Source organism: Neltuma alba, unplaced genomic scaffold (genome assembly GCF_004799145.2).
Source record: "Neltuma alba isolate B1F8T4 unplaced genomic scaffold, ASM479914v2 tig00010572_pilon, whole genome shotgun sequence".
NCBI lineage: Eukaryota > Viridiplantae > Streptophyta > Magnoliopsida > Fabales > Fabaceae > Neltuma > Neltuma alba.
In genome coordinates this window covers 86,234-108,228 of record NW_021635437.1, presented here as the reverse complement: position 1 = coordinate 108,228, position 21,995 = coordinate 86,234, and the positions used below count along the sequence as shown (strand labels likewise).

The window sequence follows — 21,995 nt, the reverse complement described above, 5'->3', positions numbered from 1 at the left end:
GTGACAATCTTTTTATGACCATTTTATTGCCACCTGGCTGTTCATTCATGGGCCGAACTTAAAGTGAGTGACTTTTCTGTGCCAGTCAATGTTGGAAATTTCCAAGTCTTCTCGCCATTTTTGTGAAGGCCGCGTGCCTTGAGTTGAAGGCAAGGTGCAACAAAATCTCTATGCGTGTCGGTCCCAAAACTTTGAAAAATTGCATGATCACCCCCTCCAAATTGCTGTTGCGTCCTTCAAGAATGTTTAAATTTAAGAAATATGTTAAGAAACTGCTTCATCCGACTGATAATAAGTGCAAAACATGCATGAACCATCTTCGAACCAGTCTCAACAAAAAGATGCTTCAACGTCCTAATAATCTCTTTCTTCTCTTGGCGACCTTCTTCATATTCTGGTCACGCTGGACTGTAAGCGGCGTCGTTTCAGATCCACAGACCCACCTTCTGCACAGTGGATGCAGCCCGTTCTACGAATACTTCATGTCCAACTTCTCGACGTTCAACGAAACCTTAACACAACGTTTAGAGAAGTCCAAGGGCAGATCGTGACTCGCAACAAGTACTTCGCTACGGCGCAGCAAGGCGGCGGAAATGACCCAGGTTCCACTCTTTTTCAGTGCAGAAATTACCTCTCCATCCCCGACTGTGCCGCCTGCTTCGATGTGGTTTCCGTTCAGATCCGCAACTGCTACGGCGGAGCACACGGTGCCCGTGTCGTCGACGACGGCTGTTTCCTCAGGTACAAGATAAGACTAACCCACCTGGTCCAATTTTGACTTTCCTGTTGGAATAGCATAACCTTAGGCCTTAGAGATAAGATATTTATTGCGTGATCACCGACTAGTTTGTGACTTTCCATTTGTGTTGTGAGGTTTGCGACCGTGTTTTCTTTTTTGTTTTGTTTGTATTTGCATAGGTTAATTAAACAGTAGAGACAAAGGAGAAATAAAACTTTAGTTAAGTATAATTACTTAAAGTAGATGATAATATGAAATTAAAGTTTAATAACAACAGATTTAGGGGGAATCCCAAGAAAATATTATTGAATTTCAAAATTTCAAATCATTCTTATTTGCTATGTTTTAATAATAATTGACTATTTATAAAACAAATGACAATACATTTTTTAATCATTCTTCATTTGGGATTTTAAAATTTTAAGGGTTTTTTTTTATAGAGGTTTTTCCTAGATTTACTCATTCTCATTTTAATGATGAGGTAATGATTTGATTCATCAAATTTCTTAAAAAAATTATGTACTTGCAAGATTTTAAATACAATTGATGAAATCAAAAGTTGATTATTTCTCAGGCAGATAATTTAATAGACGAGATCTTAACAAATTACGATCAACAAAGAGAGTTGGCTTCAGGCCAAAAAAAAAAAAAAAGAGTTGGAAAATTCATCAACACACACGTCACACACGCAATAAATGAGTATAAATGCTCGACGACCATTAGATGCCCCTCTGGCTGGTCCATGTTACCTAAATCAGTCTATAAATACTAGTAATTCAATCTAGGAATAATTCAGTCTAGGAATATAAATTTAAGTCAAAAAATTTTAATAATTAATGTTTTGGTAAAAGCACAAGGAGAAGATTAAAGACAAGAAAAGGAAGACTAGGAAGAGAAAGCTATTAAGCATAAGAAAGTATGACCAGGACATAATTCAAAATAGCTTGTGAGTTTGAAAAGTGGGTTAATAGAATATCAGACGCCAGCAAGACAAGACATAACTTTGGCTAGATTTATAGAAAGCTTTATATGAATTGTGAGTTAGAGTCTTATTCCTTGAATAAATTTATGGATAATTTATTACCTATTAGAGACAAATGTATAAAACCTAAATTTACACTCTGCTTATTACCAAAATCATAGCTTTGATATTTAAAGAGATGTACCACATCAAGTAGGTCAATAACTAATCAATGCAATTTTATAATGATATTGGAAAGATGATTTGGTATGACTTTGTGGGATGCTAAGGTATGAGACAAGTGCTTTCTTTGACCAAACGACAGCGACTTTTAATGCCGTTTCATGTGGTGGGAATCAGACTAAAGGAGAATCCTCTACATTTACTTCATCTGTGCAACAAGTGTTAATGAATCTCCAAACGACAACACCAACCATCACTGGCTTTCATGCAGCTACCAAAGCCCAAGTGCCTAATAATGGTCCAATTATATATGCCTTTGCTCGATGTATTGAAACTGTCACACAGAGTGGTTGCTTCAATTGCTTAAACGCAGCGTCTAGCGATATGCCAACTTGTCTTCCCAATTCAGATGGTAAGGCTTTTGCAGATGGGTGTTTCATGATATACTCCACCACCTCCTTCTTTCCTGGTAACCAGACCATCTCTATCACACCCTTGAAGAAACAAGGTACGTATGCTTCATTATTTAAAGGTTTGAATTTAACACAAATACTATAAATTCAATCTTCTTATGTAGAAATGTAAATCTCCTGCTTATATATGAGTAATATATATCTCATATTAGCATACATGTTTAATAAAAAGTTGTCTTTGAAACATCCTACCTTTAACCCCTCAAAGTACGTATCGTAAGCGTTATGGTTCAAGCAGGTCAAAATACAAGCCCGTGGATTAAAAATTTTCAACATAACCACTCGGATTACTTTTCATTGTTTAAACTCAGATTTTAGGTTCAATTTTAAAAAATCATAACTAATTCTATAAAAATCGTATCTCCTTGTGTACACATCCGATTGAGGCGATCTACCTCTCATTTTAAAGCTTGGGATGTGTACTGTGAATCTGTCAAATTCTGTCACTTAACTCATTCATTTGATAGGTCAAACTGGAGCTACAAACTCACTGCTCCATGACTTACTTTTATCCATTAACCTCTTTTTACTTTAATTCTTTCTATTTCTTTGGCATACATAAATTGAGTTTATGCTTTCTCAATCATCCTCATACATTTCTATTCCTCTCATGAACATTGTAATTAAATACATAGTATCATTGGCATCCATAACATAAATTACATAATAGGAGAATTACACATTGAATAATAACATCATTCATTAACGTCAATAATTCTCCACTCTCTTCTCCTTGCCTCTCGTGTCATTATTGCCCACCATTGATTGACCTAAATGGTTGGTTAGGGAGGGGTGAAATTTGAGGAAATCTTAGTAGCAAACACTACCCAAAATGCACATGCATGACATGTTATAACATTAACACATGAATGCCATCAAAAGTAAGTTAAAGCATTTCATGCTTTCATAACATATTGCTAAGGCAAAACATAATATAAAATTGCAAACATAACTTTGCAAACATTTCATCATAACTTAGTTACATCATGACAACACAACCACATCATGCAGGCATACATATCAAGTACACATTATAGGTAAGTTCACTGCCTTATAACATAACTTTCCTCTTGCTTTTCCTTTGATTCCCTTGTCTTTCCAACCCTATGGATTTTCGGTCAACACCATTAAACATTCTCTTGGATGTTCCAAGGTCCTAAACACATCAATACATGATGCAAAACAATTATTAGAATCAAGTCATCAGCTTATCTCTACTTGATTCTTTCTTGATCATACTTGAACTCTAACTCTTGAGTTTCAATTCCAACTTTCCTAAAATTATTTCCACATACTATTACCACATAATTTTGTATGTAGAATCTATTCCTAAGCTCAAAACAATCAAAATCTAATCCTAACCATTCAGAACAGTCAAGGCCGAATAGAATTACAAACTAAGGGAAAGTTGGATTTCTTGCAAAATCAACACAGAACCACTTGATTCTTGTTATTTCCAAACCTTTAAACATGTTTCTAACATCTATTTCATCTTTCCCTAACCTCATCAATTTCTTGCAGCATGCCCCCCAAGGGTTTCAAGCTCGCAAAAACCATTAAAACCCACAACCAAACTCAACAACAATAAGGGTAGCGAAAACTACATAAAAAACGACACACATACCTTGTTTGAGAGCTTGATCTGGCTTGGGACCACTTGACCTTTCTTTCTCCCTCTTCTTTCTCTCTCTAGAAACCATTTTGCAAGAACTTCCCTATGGGTTCCTCGTGCTTGGACGAAATGATAGGGAAGGGAGGGGTATTTATAGAAAACAAGACTAAATCTCGGCCGTTGATCTTAAAAATATGTGGCTTGATCTGGACCGTCCATTTTCTCTTTTTATCTTGTGATGACATGTGTCCTATGACATCATGCTTACCTCATCTTGATGACATCATGCTTACATAATCAAGCCACATGTCTTTAATCCAACCGCACACGTGTCTTGCATATGACTGTACACGTGTCTTACATCCAATCGTACACGTAATACCTTCTTTTCCTATCTAACCGTACATTTGTCACTTTCATATTTCTTCATCATTTCAGTATTAAAATAGAGAAGAAATTAATATAAAATTCGTGCCAAATATAGCCTTTAGGCATTCCTCTACCTATTTTGCCATTCTGCACCGTATCGGGTACTTTTTTTTGAGCTTGACTGACCCGGTACTACTGGGACATATTCTGGCACTATTTTCTCATCCTAATTAAGTACATATATGGCGTCATCTTAGAGGAGCATAGATGAAAATAATTAGCTCTACTGACAAGCTACTTAACTTTACTGAGTTACGCAGTAGAGATTTCACTATAACGGGTAGACAAAGGACTGTCTAAAATATTCCCGTACTGCATTCTGATTTTTATGCTGTCTATAAATATCTTCTGCTGACTCAGCATGATGACTCTGTCATGATTGCATTTGGTGACTCAGCGCTGTCATGATGGTCTTTAGATATTTTCTTTCTCCTTTTCCCAGAAATATTATTAAATAATACTTAGTCAGGGTTATATTCTTCGAATTCTTTCCATCGGTTCGTAACTCCGTTGATCTGTCTTTGAGTTTCATTCTTTCCTTTTCATCACAGGAAATTTTTCTAATTTTTCTCGGGTCAAAAGTCAAATTCTAGACAGCTATTTTGACTTTCCCCTGATAGGGTATAAATAGGTTTTAAATTTAATTAAAGCTAACCTTGTTAGTTTCTGGGGACGGAATGAATTTTACAATCTATGTAAATTCCTCAACTACTATTCTCTAGTTTTTCCTGATTATTTGAGGCCATCTCATAGTTTAAATAATTCAATTTAAGTTACTATCTCAAATTGTCTAAAATCCTAGAATGACTTCCGGGCATTTCCATCATTTCTAACCTTATATCGGCTTTGAGATCCTATTTCCATTTTTTTTAGAATTTTTCTAAGTCATTTGGGCTCTTTTTGCTAACTCTGAGCATTAGCCGACCAGAACTTTTATTATTTACAATTACGTCCCTACCTGGCCTAGGAATCTTTTCTTTGCAATTTGGTCCCTCCTTAGGCCTAACCTTCGGAACCATCTCTTGCAAGTTTCTGGCATAATCTCTGGCCCTTAGTTGTTTCTAGTTCATCATTCTTTAGTCCCCGAACACTATTGTTTTACACATTTACCTTTGGAAAATCTCTTTGTCCTTCTGAGGGATCTCCGGGACTTTCGTTGTATTGGACTTAGTAATCACCCTTTTCCTATGCTATTGTTTGTATCTATGAGCCAAAATTTGAGATGTTACAGTCTTATGAAGGCATATTTAACTAACAAGAAACTACTAACTCATTTGAAAATGCAATGGATCTCTCTTTTCTACTATATGTGCAGGTTCAAGCAAGAAAGGGTAAATTACTGGTGTTGTTGTTGGAGGTGTAGCTTTTCTTCTGATCCTTTTTGCTTCATTTGCCTGGTTCTGACGACCAAAAACTTCTAAGAGAGTTCCTACAGGTAAATCACTTGGAAAGTCTCCAGCTATTATATACATTTACCGATATAAGGAGATACATTGACTTTCACTTTTTCCATGAAAGAATGTAGACTTCCATCTCTCTGATGAGAATGACAAACTCAATTATTTTTATATGAGTTTTGTCAATTTAATTGGTCCCTTTTTGCCTTAATTGATTTATTTTGTTTTATTTTGAATTATTATTTTATAGGGGCAAAATTGTCATGTTTTGATTTAATTATGATTAATTAATTTTTAAGGACAATTAATACTACCTTATCCTTGAATTTTGCTTGCAGGTTCTTAGAAGATTCAAAAATAAAAAAAATAAATAAATAAAAAAAGCAAAAAAAATTAAATTAAAAGAAAAAAAATATAATAATAAGTTGGGGGCAAAACGCAACGTTTTGCCCCAACCTAATAATCATCATCTCCAGACGAACGGAACCAATAGGAGGCCGAACGGAAACGCGGGCACACACGCGAGGCGCGGCTGGAGGGAACTGGGGAGCGAAACAGAGGAAGAGCTGAGGCGGAGGCACGAACAGGAGGCACGAGACGGAGAGGACGCAAGCGGCGCTGAAGGGCTGGAGAGCACAAAGAAACACACACACACCCACGAGCTGGAACCGTTACGAGCCAGAGGAGAGACGCAACAGAAGACGCAGGCGCGGACGGAACGGAAGCTGGAGGCGTGGCTGGAGACAAAACAGAGGGACGGACGAACAGAGCTGAACGGCGGCGAATACAAAACAGAGCAAGCCGGATATGAGACAGAGGGGAGAAGCTGGAGGCGCGGCAGAACAAAAGGCACCAGTGGAAAAACGAAAAGGCCGAACAAAAACACACACACGCGGGAGGCGCGGTTGGAGAAACACACAGGAACGGAAGGCACAAACCAGCTTGACGGCGCTGAAGCCAGAGACGGAGAGAGAGCTGGACGGGAGCAGAAGAGCGAACCAGGCGGCAAGCACGAGCACGACAGATTCAGCGTGAACAGTGTTTTTCGATGGAAACCTGTAGCAGAATTCTGAATATGGCAATTCTCATGGCAAACCGTGGCTAGCTTCCTAATTCTCTAATTCAACAATAATGGCAGGAGCTTGGATCATCAAAGGGGAGTTTTAGTTGCTTTAATTTCTTACTCAATAATTGTTTAACAATTTCTAGGTCTTAGGATAGTTTTTCTGATTGTTGGGATAATTATATTGCTTAATCTGATTATATTTGGGGATTATTGTGACTGGATTATTGTTTAGTATTTGACATTGGGTTGTTTATAGCTTTGATTTCAATTATGATGTTGTGGTTATGACATTTGTATTGATTTTGGAGTTAATATATTGTGATTTTTTAAGGTGGCTTAGAATCTTGGATCATATTGTCTCTTGCTAGCTTTAAGTCTCTTGTTGTGAATTTAAGAATTTAATTGAGCATTGGTTTTTAGTATCCTTAATTTCATTCTATTATTCTGGTTGCAATTAGTAATTTGAATTTTTGGGAAAATATTTTGAGGCAATTCGAGGTGGCTCGGTTGTTGGATTAAAAGCTTAATTATAATTCTTAATTCATTGTTTTAACTCCCACATCTTTTAGAGTGATGATTGCCTGAGTTGTTGAATTGGAGGATTGATTATTATTATTGTTATTTGTGTGTCTCATTTTCATTTCTTTAATCTTCATTCATTTTAATCACTTTTATATAAAAACAAAAAAAATATTTTAATTTCAGTTTAATTCAAGGCATTTAGTTAGCAATTCCTCAAAATCAAAATCCTTTTTATAGTTTAGGTTACTTGCATTTATTTACTAGGATTTAATTTCGTTTTCGGCTCCTCAAAGTGAACATGACCCGGATTGTGCACTATATTGCATTAATTTGGTTAATTTTTAGAGTAACCCCAAAACGACAAATTAAGAGAAGTTAAACTTCAGAGAACAATTCCTAACTAGTTTTATTTTTAAAAAAATGACAAATATATATTGACCAATGCTCTCCTGAACAGAAGAAGAGATAACTGGAGCAAGCAAGTTAAACCGCCCAATTACTTACAGTTATAAGGATTTGATGTTGGCAACCAAGAATTTTAGAGAAGAAAATAAACTTGGAGAAGGAGGGTTTGGCGTTGTATACAAGGTAACTTTAATTTGATTTTCAACGTATTTACATATTCAGAAAAACACTTTCATGGTCAAAGTCCTTATACCATTTTGTCTTGACTAGGGTACTCTGAAAAGTGGGAAAGTAGTTGCAATCAAGAAATTAAATTTTCGCCAATTCACAAGGATGGAGGAAGAGTTTGAGAGTGAAGTGAATTTGATACGTAATGTTCATCATCTAAATCTTGTTCGACTTCTAGGATGTTGCAGTAAAGGACAAAACAGAATTCTTGTCTATGAATACATGAAAAATAATAGTCTTGACAGGTACCTATTTGGTAAGTTCCTATCAACACACAATAATGATGTCTCAGTATTCAAATAGAAGTTATTATAATTATTCATAACTTTTTTCAGGTGGATATATGATTTTTTTTTTTTAAGTTAACCACGTATCATTGACGCCCTTAAGAAAAATTACTCACGTCATAATCTTATTGAAGGACTTGGTAATCTTCTAGATCTATTTGCAGTTGAATCAGAGGATGACTTTAATGTAAGCCCCTCCTCTTTAATCATTCCCTTCAAATTAATTTGTGTGAATTTGGAAAATAGGTAAAGAGAAGGGTTCTCTCAACTGGAAGCAAAGGTGTAACATAATTTTAGGAACAGCAAAAGGGTTGGCTTATCTACATGAGGAGTTTCGTGTTTGTATCATACATAGAGATATAAAGACTAACAACATCCTTTTAGATGATAATATACAGTCTAAAATTGCTGATTTTGGATTGGCGAGGCTTTTGCCTAAGGATAAATCTCATCTCAGTATAAAATTTGCAGGAACATTGTAAGTCAACATAATATGTTTAATTTTCTAAACCTCTACTACTGTATATAAATTATTGAAGATAAAATCTATGTACAAGTCAATGGAACACTCCTACTCCTCTAAATAGTTTTAATATTTTTTTTTATTTTTTTCCTTTTCATATAACATGAATGCTTCAAGAAATCATTTGTATTGATGTGGTACATGCTGCATTCCTTTTATGTTGCATATCTTCATTTCATACTCTCATGGTTTCTTAATATTTGAAAAACAATTGCTCATATAAATGGTTTCTTAATATTTACGTGTTTGTGGTTTAGACTATATTCTGATAATTGTAATTTAATATTGTGCATTTGTTAGAGGATACACAGCACTTGAATATTTTATTCATGGCCAATTATCAGAGAAGGCTGATATCTATAGTTACGGTGTTGTAGTCTTAGAAATCATTAGTGGTTGACAAAGTAAAGAATTAACTATCGATGGTGATGATGAGGGTGAATTCCTCCTTCAAAAGGTAAGAAAAATTCTAAAAATTTTCTAAAATGCAATTTTTTTTATAGAAAATTTAGATTCAAGACTTCTTTAACGAACTTAGTTAAACTCTTTCTGGTAAAGCTATTAGTTCCTTCTTTGAGAATTAAAAATAAATATTTGAGAAAACATTAACCTCTGTTTTGCTCTACCTGTTATACCCCATGTTATTTCACTTAATTTTAATTGTCAATTGTTAGGCTTGGAAATTATATGAGAGAGATATGCACCTAGAGTTGGTGGACAAAACCTTAAGCCCTCCTGACTATATTGAAGACGAAGTGAAGAAAATGATAGGGATTGGTTTGCTTTGCACTCAAGCATCTGCAGAAGGAAGGCCAATGATGTCTGAAGTAGTTGTTTTGCTCCAACAAAAGAAGGATTTGTTAGAGAATAGGAAGCCCACTCTGCCTATTTTGATTGAAACTAATTAAGGCATATGGAAATACTTCCTCTAATCACACACACACATGAGGCATTTTTTAAACCTTTTTTTTTGTTCCCTTTTATTAGTCACTTTATAAGATTGTTGGAGCATTATATATTTTTCGTTTATGCGCTGTAATGGCGACGATGAGGTAGATATAGTAAAAGAAGGCAAAAATTAATATGATATAGTGGAATTTAGTGCAGTTAATAATAATATTGAAAATTATATCAATTTTATGGAAACTTTAATGCTTGTTTTTGTATGCATAAATGAGTTAAAAGTGACTTATATTTAGAATTGAAAGAGTATATTTCTACCTATACTGTTTTTTTTTTGTTTAATCCAATGCTAGTAGTGCCTTGAATTATGTAATATGATCAGCATGATAATTTTACCTTTCAAGAATGTGGAGTACAATATGGATGACATAGAATTAATTGTCATTGGTGGAGTATGGTTGTTGAATATGGAGTAATGGGAAGCTTCTAGGATTTCAATCCAACTAATAGGTGCAAAATGTGTAAGCCTACATTAGCATAAGTCCATGAGCTGTATTATCAAAGTCCCTTGGTGCTTAAAAGAAATTTCCCTAATTCAAGTATCCAACTGAATTAAATCGCTTAAAAAAGACTTAGTTTAAGGAAGAAAAAGGAATAATTTCATCTTTTTCTTAAATTTTTTTTTTTAACTCTCAATATCTCTATGTTGCCTCCTGACCAGGGCACTTCATAAAATTCAAAATAAATCCAATTCTCTATCATTAAATTCTGCAGTAGTGCAAGTTGACTACATCCTTTCAAATATCATTCCTTTTTTGCACAATTATTTTTTACGAGTTGCACACACTTTAAAAAAACACTACACACATGAGAGATAAGTCACACGCATTCTATTTTATAGACAGAATGAAAGACCTTTGCACATATATAACTGAAAACATGTTTCATACAGTCAAAAAATAGTTACATCCACTGAAAAAATGAGTCACACCCGCATATATAAATATTTTAAATACTTTTAAGCTATAAATATTTTAACGGGGATTTTTGAGAAAATAGCCTTCAGACAAATTTTAGATACCTTTAGGTGAAAAAAAATTCCAATAGATCTTTTTTTGCAATTTTCTCCAAAAAAAAAAAGTATTTTTCCTATGTACGGACCACACCTTATTGAAACCGAGCCAGTCAATTGACTCTGTTCCATCCAAAACGTATTGGAGTGGGTGTAACCAAATAGCCCCACAAGATTGATCGGAGATGGTAATGTGCCACATCAAAACGGAAACTACAAAAGAACCCGTCTTCCCTCTGACCAGGCAAATGCTGCATAATTGAACGCGCTTTCTTTTTATTTGACCTGAAAACGACAACGTTTTCACAGTCCAAGCATAAAACACCAAACAACCGCAAAACAGAAATCTGCATCCTCTGCTCATCAACGGCTGGTGCTCATCTCAAATCCCCCCCTGACATTAAATTTGTTTGATTCATATTTTATTTTATTTTATTATTTTGATTTTAATGTTTTATTATTTTGATAGTGTACAATTCAGTTGGCAAAAAAAGTGTACAGTTTAGGGGGAAAAAATTTATTATTTAAAAATATCACATTGAAAGCTTTCAATATCATCATAATGAATTTTGAATGGTTCAGTTTTTTTTGTCAAAGCTGTAAAGTATAAACACTCAGTATGAACCCAAATAACAACATACTCCTCCGGTCCTTAATATAGGACCCAATTGTTGAGTTGGTTTTGGTCTTAAATATAAGATCTATTTCTCATATTTATCAATTTTCTCTAAATTACCCCTATGGATATTCTCTCAACCATAATCAAATAGAAGAGGGAGATGGGGTATTAAGAAAGATGATTATGGTGTTTTAGGAAAAATGTGTCACTTTTCTTATAATTAACCAACTTACCTAACTTCCTTAATTTAATCAAATTAGTTAAATGGGTCTTATATTAAGGATCGGAGGAGTATAATGAGAGGAAAATTCATCTTCACGCTGCATGCATCAGCACTGCAAGGGCCAATTCCCTGTAATAGTGACCATACGAGTAGATGTCCAAAGACTTGTTTGGTGGAGCTCAAACATGAAACACTCTCTTGTTAATTATATTCTTCTAAATGATTGGTTTGACATTAAATTTATTTCCATTTTACCCACTAATCCTCCTGATCAATTTAATGACTAGCCTGATTTTTACTATCTTATTCTTGTCAAAAGAGAGAACATGCTGTTCTAAAAGCCCAAAAGAACATCCGAAACAAATTTAAAGCAAAATTATACTGAGACTAAACAAGTTATAATCTTATAAAGTACTGTCTCCTGTCCTTAATTAATATGAAATTTATTATGTCTACTCCTTAATATAAGAGTTAGCTTAAATTTTATTTTGGTCTTAAATATATACTCGAATCCATTTTATTTTTTATATTTATCTATTATTTCTCAAAATGGTCCTTGTAGTAATGGTAGTTTTAGCTAATATGCTTGATTAGTAAGGGTGTTTTAGAAAAAACAACACCTATTTATTATAAATAACTAATTAACTTTTTTAATCTATTTAAATTAGTCAACTAACTCTTATATTAAAGACTGGAGGTAGTATTAATTTAAGTAAATCAAGAAAATTAGTTAAATTAGTTATTTATAAAAAATATATATTGATTTTTAAAAATACCCTCTTAAATCATTTTTCATTGAAACCACTTATTCTTGCAAACTCCCTTGATATCTAGAATTAATAGGAATAATCTAATATATGTATAATTATGGGGTATAAAAGGGATTGAGAATATTTAGGGTCAAACTCGAGCTCGGAGATAGGAGGTAGTAGTAGGCACAAACTCCTCTCTTACGTCCTTTGCCTAGAAAACACGAATTTCCAGAGTTCAGACACAAACTAGCAAAGGAAAGCTCATAAAGTTCAAACTAAAGACCCAAATTTCTACCCCTACACTTACCATTGGGGAACGCGGCTTTAATTTGACTTCGTCTTTTCAAACAACATTAATTCGGTCCTTTGAGTATACGCCTCGTAGTTCGTTGGCATAGCCAGACACCACATGCTCTCTCTTTCCTTCTTCATTTTCACTCTCTCCCCACAGAACTAACCCAAGCATTACAATATTTCCAGCCAGTAAGCTCCACTAAACGATGCTTCAGCGCCCTAATCTCCTTAACTTATTTATCTCCATATTCTGGGCATGCTGGGTTTTTTACGGCGTCGTTTCGGACCCGCAGACCAATCTTCTGATGATAGGGTGCAGCCCACCCAACCAGTTCGTCGTGTCGGACTACACCATCTTCAATGACAATCTGAACTTAACGCTGCAAGAAATCAGGGAGCAAATCAGTGACCCAAACAAGCACTTCGCCACCGCACGGGAAGGCAATGGAGGAAACCCTGTTTCCACTCTTTTGCAATGCAGAAACTATCTCTCCGTTGCTGACTGTGTCAGGTGCTTAGACGTCGCCGCCGCACAAATCCGCAGCTGCTCCACCGGTTCCTACGGTGGCCATGTCGTCTACGATGGCTGCTTCCTCAGGTACATTTAATCCACCAAGTTTGACTTTTCCTTTTGAAAAGTGGATCGGAGAGATAAGATATTCATGGTAGCTATATTGATTGGTTTGTGTGGTGTGCGATGTAAGAAGTTGTGTGTGTGTATTATTCAATGAATTTATGAATAATAATCTCCTCATTACAAACTATTCATATACAAGATCTGGTCTATTTACACAATGTTTATTGCCAAAATTACATTTCTAACCAATCTGATAACCGATATACACAAATGATCCTTAATGTAAATAAATTATTTAATGGCAAAGATGCAAATTTATTCTAGAAGTTTTCACTTAAAAGTATTGGGCATCTGAAAACTATTTTAGGAGCAAATTTATCCCAGAAAATTTAGGATCATGGCAATATTGTTCCCTACCATCAAAAAGTCTAATGTTGACCGTTAAAATTGTAATATTTGCCGTTAATATTTTTAATGATAGGGTGCAATATTGTTACGATTTTAAATCTTTAGGAAAATCTGCTCCCAAAAAAACTTCCACATACCAAGAGTTCCTGTGTAAAAACTTTTGGGACAAATTTTAAGCTCTAACCCATTATTTAATTGTAACATATGCGATATGATCTCCCTTCTATATCCCTATATAACAAATATGAGATTATATATTAGCTTATAAGTTGACTGCATTAGTTTGAGAAAAATGATAAGTATACAAGATAAAATGAGTTAAACTTCTATATTTAGAATCAACCCCAATTAAGCTCTTATACTGAGGATCAAAACTAACTCTCTAACCAGGTCAGAATCGGAGGAGTATTAATTATCACATTTAATCAATTAAGGCTGACATTGATTCTTTCATAATTAAGGCTGACATGTAGATATATAGTACGTCTCCATACTGAACATGGGAAAATGATATGGGATACTTTGTGGTGTTCATGTGTTGAGGTACGAGGCTGGTGATTTCTACGGGGAGACGAAAGGATCTTTGACTAAAGTATTGTGTGGCAATCAAAATGCCAGAGAAGTCATTCCCTTCACTGCAACTGCTCAAAATTTGCTCATGAATCTCCAAACAGCAACACCCAAAATTCCAGGTTTCTCTGCAGCCACAAAAATACAAGTGCCCACTAATGGTGAAACTATTTATGCTTTTGCCCAATGTGTTGGTACTGTGACACAAAGTGGGTGTCTAGATTGCTTAAAGGCTGCGTATAGCAATATGCAGATTTGTCTTTCCAATTCAGAGGGTAGGGCTTTTGATGCTGGGTGTTTCATCAGATACTCCACCACTTCCTTCTTTGCTGATAATGAGACTATTGATATCACACCCTTGGTTAAACCAGGTACAGTTAATTCAAAATATAATTTTATATAGCTCCTCTATGTCAAGGATTTATTAAGTAACTTGGCGGTGGTATATATAAAACTACTGCAACCTGCGAATTTGATTTTCATGTTGTAATTTGAATTCTCATTTTATGTATATCTTAATCAGAACCATGACAATTTGATTTGCTCATGATGTATATGAAAGGATGTATAAGAACATTTAATTAATACACTAAATTGTTATAACTCCTTTTTAGATGTGGCAGTGAATCATAGAGAGCGAGTGCTCATTTGAAAATGAGATCTCTATTTCACATTCGCGCAGGTTCATCAAGCAATAAGGCGACAATTATTGGCGGAGTTGTTGGGGTTCTAGCACTTGTTTTGGTCCTTCTTGCATTATTTGCTTGGACTAGGCGATCACAAAGCCCCAGGAGAGTTCCCAGAGGTATAATCAACTTGTTAAGGGCTCATCCACTATATGTGTGTGTGTGTATATATATCATGTCTGCAATGACTAATAATGATACAGATACTTTGAATTTCACCCGTTCCCTCAAAGAAATAGTTATGGATATTCATCTCTGCGAAAGATGAACCCTTAACAGGTTTTTTTCTAAATTTAAGAAACGAGATTTTGACGTGATTGTTTTCTTCACAGGAGATAAAACTGAAACAAGTAAGTTGGAAGGCCCAATAACTTATAGTTATCAGGATTTGAGGTCTGCAACAAAAAATTTCAGTGATGAAAATAAACTAGGAGAAGGAGGATTTGGTATAGTATATAAGGTAACTTTTTATTTTGTCAATATTTTAATAGTCACCATATTTTAAAGCATGGGATGTCTCCTATGAGATTTACATGTTGTAAAAGGCTAACAATATTTTCTTGATTCAACTTAATTATTATCAACAGGGAACTCTAAGGAATGGAAAAATAGTTGCCGTTAAGAAATTAACCACTCAACACTTGAGTAGGATGGATGAAGATTTTGAAAGTGAAGCGAAGCTTATAAATAATGTTCATCATCGAAATCTTGTTCGTCTTTTGGGATGTTGCAGTAAAGGCCAAGACAGATTCCTTGTTTATGAATACATGAAAAACAATAGTCTCGACAAGTTCTTATTTGGTAATGCATTTTCATTCCATAAATAATTCATGTGCTTCTTTTCATATTCATTTTCCATAATACTTCCTAACATAATGAAATGTGCATATATTTTCAACTTAATAAAAATATTCTTACAAAAAATTACTCATGTTTGGCAAAATTTTGTTGGAGTAGTAAACATCTATCATATTGTGATTGAAACATTTTAATTATCACTTCTATGTTTTCTCCCCTTCATTGCTTTCTGCCATTCATAGTATGAAAACTTGTAAAACAGCTAAAACGAAAGGTTCTCTCAGCTGGAAACAACGATATGATATAATTTTAGGAACAGCAAGGGGATTAACTTATCTACATGAGGAATTTCATATTTGTATCATACATAGAGACGTAAAGACTAACAACATCCTCCTAGATGGTGATATGCAACCTAGAATTGCTGATTTTGGATTGGCAAGGTTTTTACCAGAGGACAAATCTCACCTCAGCACAAATTTTGCAGGAACATTGTAAGTTGTAATGCTTGCATTTCATACCTTGTATTATATATACAGGAATCAGAATTGGAGGTCACCGAAAGAATTATTGAAACAACATAAATATTAGTCAATAGAACACTCCTCTAACACCTATGAATAGTTTAATGGATTATTTTTCTTCCGTGTATACAGCATGAAGATTTGTTGCTATTCTTTCTGTTGCATATATATATTTCAGATATTGCTAACATGTTTGTGTTTGAGTCATTATTCTGATCAATTTAAAAATGTTATGCATTTGTCAGAGGTTATACAGCACCTGAGTATGTAATACATGGCCAATTATCAGAGAAAGTTGATATATATAGCTACGGTGTTGTAGTGTTGGAAATTATAAGTGGTAGAAAAAGTGAAGAATTAAGAGTTGATGGTGATGCAGAGGGCGAATTCCTCCTTAAGAAGGTAACAAAATTTGTATATCAATTTATATAGGCAATTATTTTTAGAGTTAGTTTTTTACTTTCAAACTATTCCTTGTAATTTTTGTAAAATTACAAATACGTACCCTACAAAAAATTAATACCAAGTAAGTCCCAAAAAAATTTCGATTTATTTGTAATTTTTGGGACCTGATTCATTGGTAGTAATTTTTTTCACGCAGTACCTATTTGTAATTTTAATGGAGGGGAAACATTATTGCACTTGATAAGTTAAAATATTCAATGCCTTTGCATATTAATTTAAGAGGCAAAATGTCCTTTAAACTATATTTTTACACAAAAATTTAGATGGAGCACAATTTTAATAAGAGTAAATGTGCAATTTTACCATTTCTTAGGTATACTCAATACCCTGATCTTTTAAATGGTGCAATTTTACCCATAATTTTATTTTTTTAGTACATTCAACACCTTGATGTTATTTTTTAAAGTTTCATTTGACACCCTAATTTTATCTTTTTTACAATTACATTCAGCACCTTAACTTCTAATGCATCCATTGCCCTAGGTTTTACATTACCTTCTTACAACAAGTAACATAAGTTTCACATTGCCTTTTCTAACCCTATATCTTTGCATTTCATTTGAATCCCACTTATTAGGCGTGGAAACTATATGAGAGAGGCATGCACTTAGAGTTGGTGGATAGTGCCTTAGACTCTAATGAGTATGATGCAGAAGAAGTGAAGAAAATCATAGAAATTGGTTTACTTTGCACTCAAGCGTCTCCTGCAATAAGGCCAACAATGTCTGAAGTTGTTGTTTTGTTGCAAAACAAGGGCTTATTAGAGAACATAAGACCAACTATGCCTATCTTGATCGAAACCAACTAAAAGCGCATGGAAAAACCCCTACCACTTTCTCTTCCTCTACGTCCAACGCCTTGAGTTCTATACCGTCAGCATAGTAACAGTATTTTTCAGGAATGTGTAATTATGAGTGACTTCGAGTTTTGAATCAAAAAGTGGAAAAAACAATAACATGAAAAGAGGAGAAAATAGAAAATGAATGCCCTTCATTCCCTCTTCTAACAAACGTCAATTACATTGTACAATTTTTAGCGAATCATATTTTAATCTTTCATTATATTGTTCGTTAAATTTTAAAAGTGATACCAAAATTCCAATTTAATTTCATTTTTAATTAATCAAGTTAAAGTTTGAGAAAGTTCTAAAAAAATGACTGTTGAATTTTAAGTTTTCAAATCAATAATTACTATAAAAACATGTTGTCATTTAGTTTTCGAATGTAATAATTTTTTTTTACAAGTATAATAACTAACAATGATTTAAAATTTTGAAATTCAACAATCACTTTTTGAAAATTTTTCCTTAAATTTTTCTACATGATAAGACCATTTTAGTGAATTTACATGCATGTTTTTGTCTTGATGGTCACGTTAAGAGTGAAATAGAAATCTGATAGATGTAAGAGAATATCAACTGAGATGCTTTTTCTATCATATTTATGCAATGACATTAGAAGAAAAATTAGAGTTAAAATTATTAGGCATTGCGAACAGAGATTATCACATTGAGTTTAGCAGAATCAACCAATTAAAATTATCTTAAGAGGAGGAGGAGGTTGAGTACCGTAAATTCTTTTTATCAGCTCATTTTAAGAAAGTGATAAACAATTATTTAGTTGAATTAATAAAATAGATAAGTAAAATATTTTTGCTATATATTAATATTTCGCTCTTCATTGATAAAAAAAAAAAAGAAGTAATATTTTTAATATTCAAATCTCCGCTAAAAAAGATACCCACATTTTAGGGGAAATTTCACTGTAGGACCGCAGAAGATAATTAATTTCAAAAAACCCCCAAAACTTTCTGAAATTTCACTGCAGGACCAAGGGGGCAAACTGATATTAATTCCACAAAGAAAATGACCCTATTGCCCCTCATGTGAACAAGTATGGGAGAACCCATTTGCAAGTGAGGTTAGATAATTTACAACATGCATAGATATATTTACAATTAAAATTAGTCCATTTACATATTACCTTCTTCACCTGAAGAATGTGTCTGGATGAACAAGTGTGGGACAGCCCATTTGCAAGTGGGACTAGACAATTTGCAACATACATATATTTATTTACAACTGGAATTAGTCCATTTACATGTCACTTCCTTCACCTGAAAAAGGTCTCCGTGAGTGAACAAGTGTGGGAGCGTCCATTTGCAAGTGGAATTAGTCAATTTGCAACATACATACATTTATTTACAATTAGAATTAGTCCATTTACATATCATCTCATTCACCTGAAAAAGGTGCCTGTAAGTGAATAAGTGTGAGAGAGCTCATTTGCAAATGAGACTAGTCAATTTGCAACATAAATACCTTTATTTACAACTGAAATTAGTCCATTTACATGTCACCCTGCAATAAGTATTATGAGGGGCAATAGCGTCATTTTCTTTGTGGAATTAATATCAGTTTGCCCCCTTAGTCCTGCAGTGAAGTTTCAGAAAGTTTTGGGGGCTCTTTGAAATTAATTATCTTCTGCGGTCCTACAGTGAAATTTTCCCCACATTTTATTCCTTACAATACTTCGAACAGAATTATTTATGCTTTGAAAAGAAAAATCCAATATCCCCATTGGCTCAAAAAAACAAAAAGAGATACAGTATCCTTTCAGCCGCCGGATGTCGATCGACCCCCGGCCCACATTATCACGACTGACCCTAGTATCACGTGACGACTTCATTTTTTCCAGTTAACTCCAAAGTTCGTTCATAAGTGCACAAGTCGTTGGAACACAGAGTGTCGACACATTTTGGTGAAAGGGTCACCATGTGCCCCATTGGGACCAGCGACGACGCCCACTGATCAATCACCATCCTTTATCACTATATGTGTGTGTGTGGTAAAAGATCACACACATCAAAATCAAATTAAAGTGAGGGGGAAACTGTATAATTTAATGTGTATAATAACCCCACGTTACGGATGATTTTAAGAAACAGGAGGAAAATGAGGGCAAGAGACTGTGAGTTATACACACACTCATATATACACACTACTTTTGGTCATTAATAAAAAAATAGTTTACTTTCAATTTAGTTTTAAATATAAAACCTGAATTTATTTTGTCTCTCATATTTATATATTTTTTTAAGATAGTCCTTGAAGTAGTTGCAAATATTAAATGTTTCATCATATGATAGACCTAGCTAATAAGTATGATCAGCAAGAATATTTTAGAGAACATAACACTTATTTATTATAAAGAATGAATTTAACTAATTTTTTAAGTCCACTTAAATTAGTTAACAAACTCTAATATTAAGGAGCGGAAGTAGTATATGTATATAAATTGAGTTTTAACTAAGAGTTCAAGGACTGAGTCACTGTACGAAGTTAAAATTTGAATGACAAAAAAGATTAATTTTCCAGATAATGCTTACTTTAAACCAAATGTAAATAAGATGATGCTTTTAATAGTAGGTACTATTCTTTGTCCTGGTTGCTGTAGGCTGGCCCTTGTGACCACTTTGACGTGCGTTTAACTAGGGGCTGCTGAATTGACCAAGTCTTACACTAATTCGTCTTCCAAGTCTTCCACTAACCAGTCCATCTTCTTCTGCAAGACCCAGGAAGGAAGCAAGCTACGAACAGGCTCTCCATGCGTGCGACTCACACACACAGACACGCGCGCGAGAAGAAACAGCTCGATTCCCTTCTGTACATCATTGCTTTATTATTCTTCCTTCTTCATCTTCGCTCTCTAATTGCATTTACCAAAAGATGCTTCAACCTGATAATCTCCTTTCTTTGATTATCACCTTCACGATCTGGTCATGGTGGACACTTAACGGCGTCGTTTCGGAGCCACAGACCAATCTTGTAGCTCAAGGGTGCACCCCAACAAAGTTACTAGTGTTGTCCAACTTCTCCATCATCAATCACGGCATAAACGCAACGTTTCGAGACATCAGAGACCAGATCGTCACTCAAAACAAGTACTTCGCCACGGCGCAGCAAGGCAACTCAGAAAGCTCCGTTAGCAGTCTTTTTCAGTGCAGAAAATATCTCTCCGTTCATGATTGTGTTGCCTGCTTCGACGTCGCCACTGTACAAATCCAAAACGGCCCTGCCGCCGGTGGCTATGTCGTCTACGACGGCTGCTTTCTCAGGTACAACTTCATCCACCGCTTTTCTTTCTTGTACATATGTCCTTGATATTAGATTTTGTTTTACTTTTATTTTAGTCATAAATATAAAGTCTCAATCCACTTTTTTTTTTATATTTATGCATTTCTTTTTGTTAAGGTAGTCCTTCTAATAATTATAGTTTTAGCCAATACATTTTATTAACAAGGATATTTTAGGAAAAGCAATAACTATTTATTACAAATAACCAATTTAACTTATTTTCTTAATCTACTCAAATTAGTTAGCTAGCTTTCATATTTAGAATAGGAAGAATAGTGTGTGTGTGTCCTACATGCGACAGAAACACATTCCATATGGTCATCTTGATGTGGATAGGTCATCATTAGTTTCAATTGTGTATACTGATTTTAGATTGTTGAAACCTAATTGAAATTTATTTTTAAAATGAATAGGCTTTATTTATGAAAAAATTGCGATAAAATCTCATCCAAGAGAATTAAAAACAAAAAGGTCCTTTAAAATGATCAAATTATACTGAAGTCCCAAGGGATCTCATTGCAAAATATTTGATTTGTTTAATTACCAAATTGCTTTGTTTTTTTTTTGAAAAAATTTGCATTAACAATTGAAAGAGTAGTCGTTAATAATTTAAAGTGTAAACAATTAACAACTATCACGGCAATTATTGACAACACATTTTCTCAACATCTAACAAAAATTTAATGCGTGAGTTGTCAATACCTATCACAATAGGTGTTAATCTTTAGACTTTAAATTGTTAACGACTGTACTTTCAGTTATCAATACATACTTAAAAAAAGAGATAAAGGCAATTTGATAATTAACAAATAGAATCTCTTGTAATGAGGTCTCTTAGGATTTCAGAATAATTTGATAATTTTAAAGAATGTTTTTACATCTAATTCTCTTATGTGGGACCTGATTGTAATTTTTTATTTATTTATTTAGTTTAAATGAGATCTGGCCCATGGATATTTCATGATGAGCATAGCAGGCTTGCTTGTGGGCCCTTCACTCTCCTCCTACGTGCGGTCCACAGTCCACACATTAACGGCCCTTTTTACCATTAAGGGCTTATTTGGAATAATAAATTTAAAAAGTTAAAATCCTCATTTCCTGTTAAAGTTCTGGATTATTGGCCGGTGAGAGTTTTCCTCTTTCT

At 34.2% G+C, this 21,995-nt stretch overlaps 3 protein-coding genes across 9 annotated transcripts in view; all 3 read left to right on the top strand.

The window, feature by feature from the left end:
* LOC114757165 (cysteine-rich receptor-like protein kinase 3) overlaps window positions 1–21,995 on the top strand; it is a 90,558-nt gene that overhangs the window by 19,742 nt on the left and 48,821 nt on the right. The gene's annotated exons all lie outside the window — the stretch shown is intronic.
* LOC114757161 (cold-responsive protein kinase 1-like) lies at window positions 209–9,718 on the top strand. 3 transcript variants are annotated; one of them, XM_028946163.1, is made up of 6 exons: window positions 209–741; window positions 1,991–2,391; window positions 5,713–5,832; window positions 7,843–7,970; window positions 8,058–8,271; window positions 8,549–8,864. In XM_028946163.1, the coding sequence occupies exons 1-3, from the start codon at window positions 458–460 to the stop codon at window positions 5,730–5,732; spliced, it is 705 nt and encodes a 234-aa protein (XP_028801996.1). In that variant the 5' UTR covers window positions 209–457; the 3' UTR covers window positions 5,733–5,832; window positions 7,843–7,970; window positions 8,058–8,271; window positions 8,549–8,864. The 3 variants fall into 3 exon arrangements, 2 of the variants coding, with proteins under 2 accessions (XP_028801996.1, XP_028801997.1); XR_003741542.1 differs by having other exon boundaries at window positions 211–741; window positions 7,840–7,970; XM_028946164.1 differs by lacking the exons at window positions 209–741; window positions 1,991–2,391 and adding exons at window positions 9,126–9,282; window positions 9,500–9,718 and having other exon boundaries at window positions 5,576–5,832; window positions 8,549–8,780.
* The window catches only part of LOC114757160 (cysteine-rich receptor-like protein kinase 2), a 49,858-nt gene continuing 40,711 nt past the window's right edge, over window positions 12,849–21,995 (top strand). Inside the window, exons 1-8 of one of the 5 annotated variants that reach the window (XM_028946160.1) lie at window positions 12,849–13,286; window positions 14,217–14,614; window positions 14,926–15,048; window positions 15,262–15,389; window positions 15,517–15,730; window positions 15,990–16,221; window positions 16,497–16,653; window positions 17,294–17,726. In XM_028946160.1, the coding sequence (XP_028801993.1) occupies window positions 12,895–13,286; window positions 14,217–14,614; window positions 14,926–15,048; window positions 15,262–15,389; window positions 15,517–15,730; window positions 15,990–16,221; window positions 16,497–16,653; window positions 17,294–17,524 (1,875 nt within the window). In that variant the 5' untranslated portion in view covers window positions 12,849–12,894 and the 3' untranslated portion in view covers window positions 17,525–17,726. Of the gene's footprint in view, window positions 13,287–14,216; window positions 14,615–14,925; window positions 15,049–15,261; window positions 15,390–15,516; window positions 15,731–15,989; window positions 16,222–16,496; window positions 16,686–17,293; window positions 17,727–21,995 lie in introns of those variants that run through there. The other 4 variants (XR_003741541.1, XM_028946161.1, XM_028946162.1 and 1 more) reach the window with 4 other exon arrangements.

Excerpts from the sequence above, each read along its gene's own strand:
- LOC114757161 (XM_028946163.1), top strand. The coding sequence starts at position 458 with ATGCAGCCCGTTCTACGAATACTTCATGTCCAACTTCTCGACGTTCAA. Across the intron at positions 742-1,990 it reads GACGACGGCTGTTTCCTCAG|GTATGAGACAAGTGCTTTCT; the intron begins GTACAAGATAAG and ends TGGGATGCTAAG. Across the intron at positions 2,392-5,712 it reads CACACCCTTGAAGAAACAAG|GTTCAAGCAAGAAAGGGTAA; the intron begins GTACGTATGCTT and ends CTATATGTGCAG.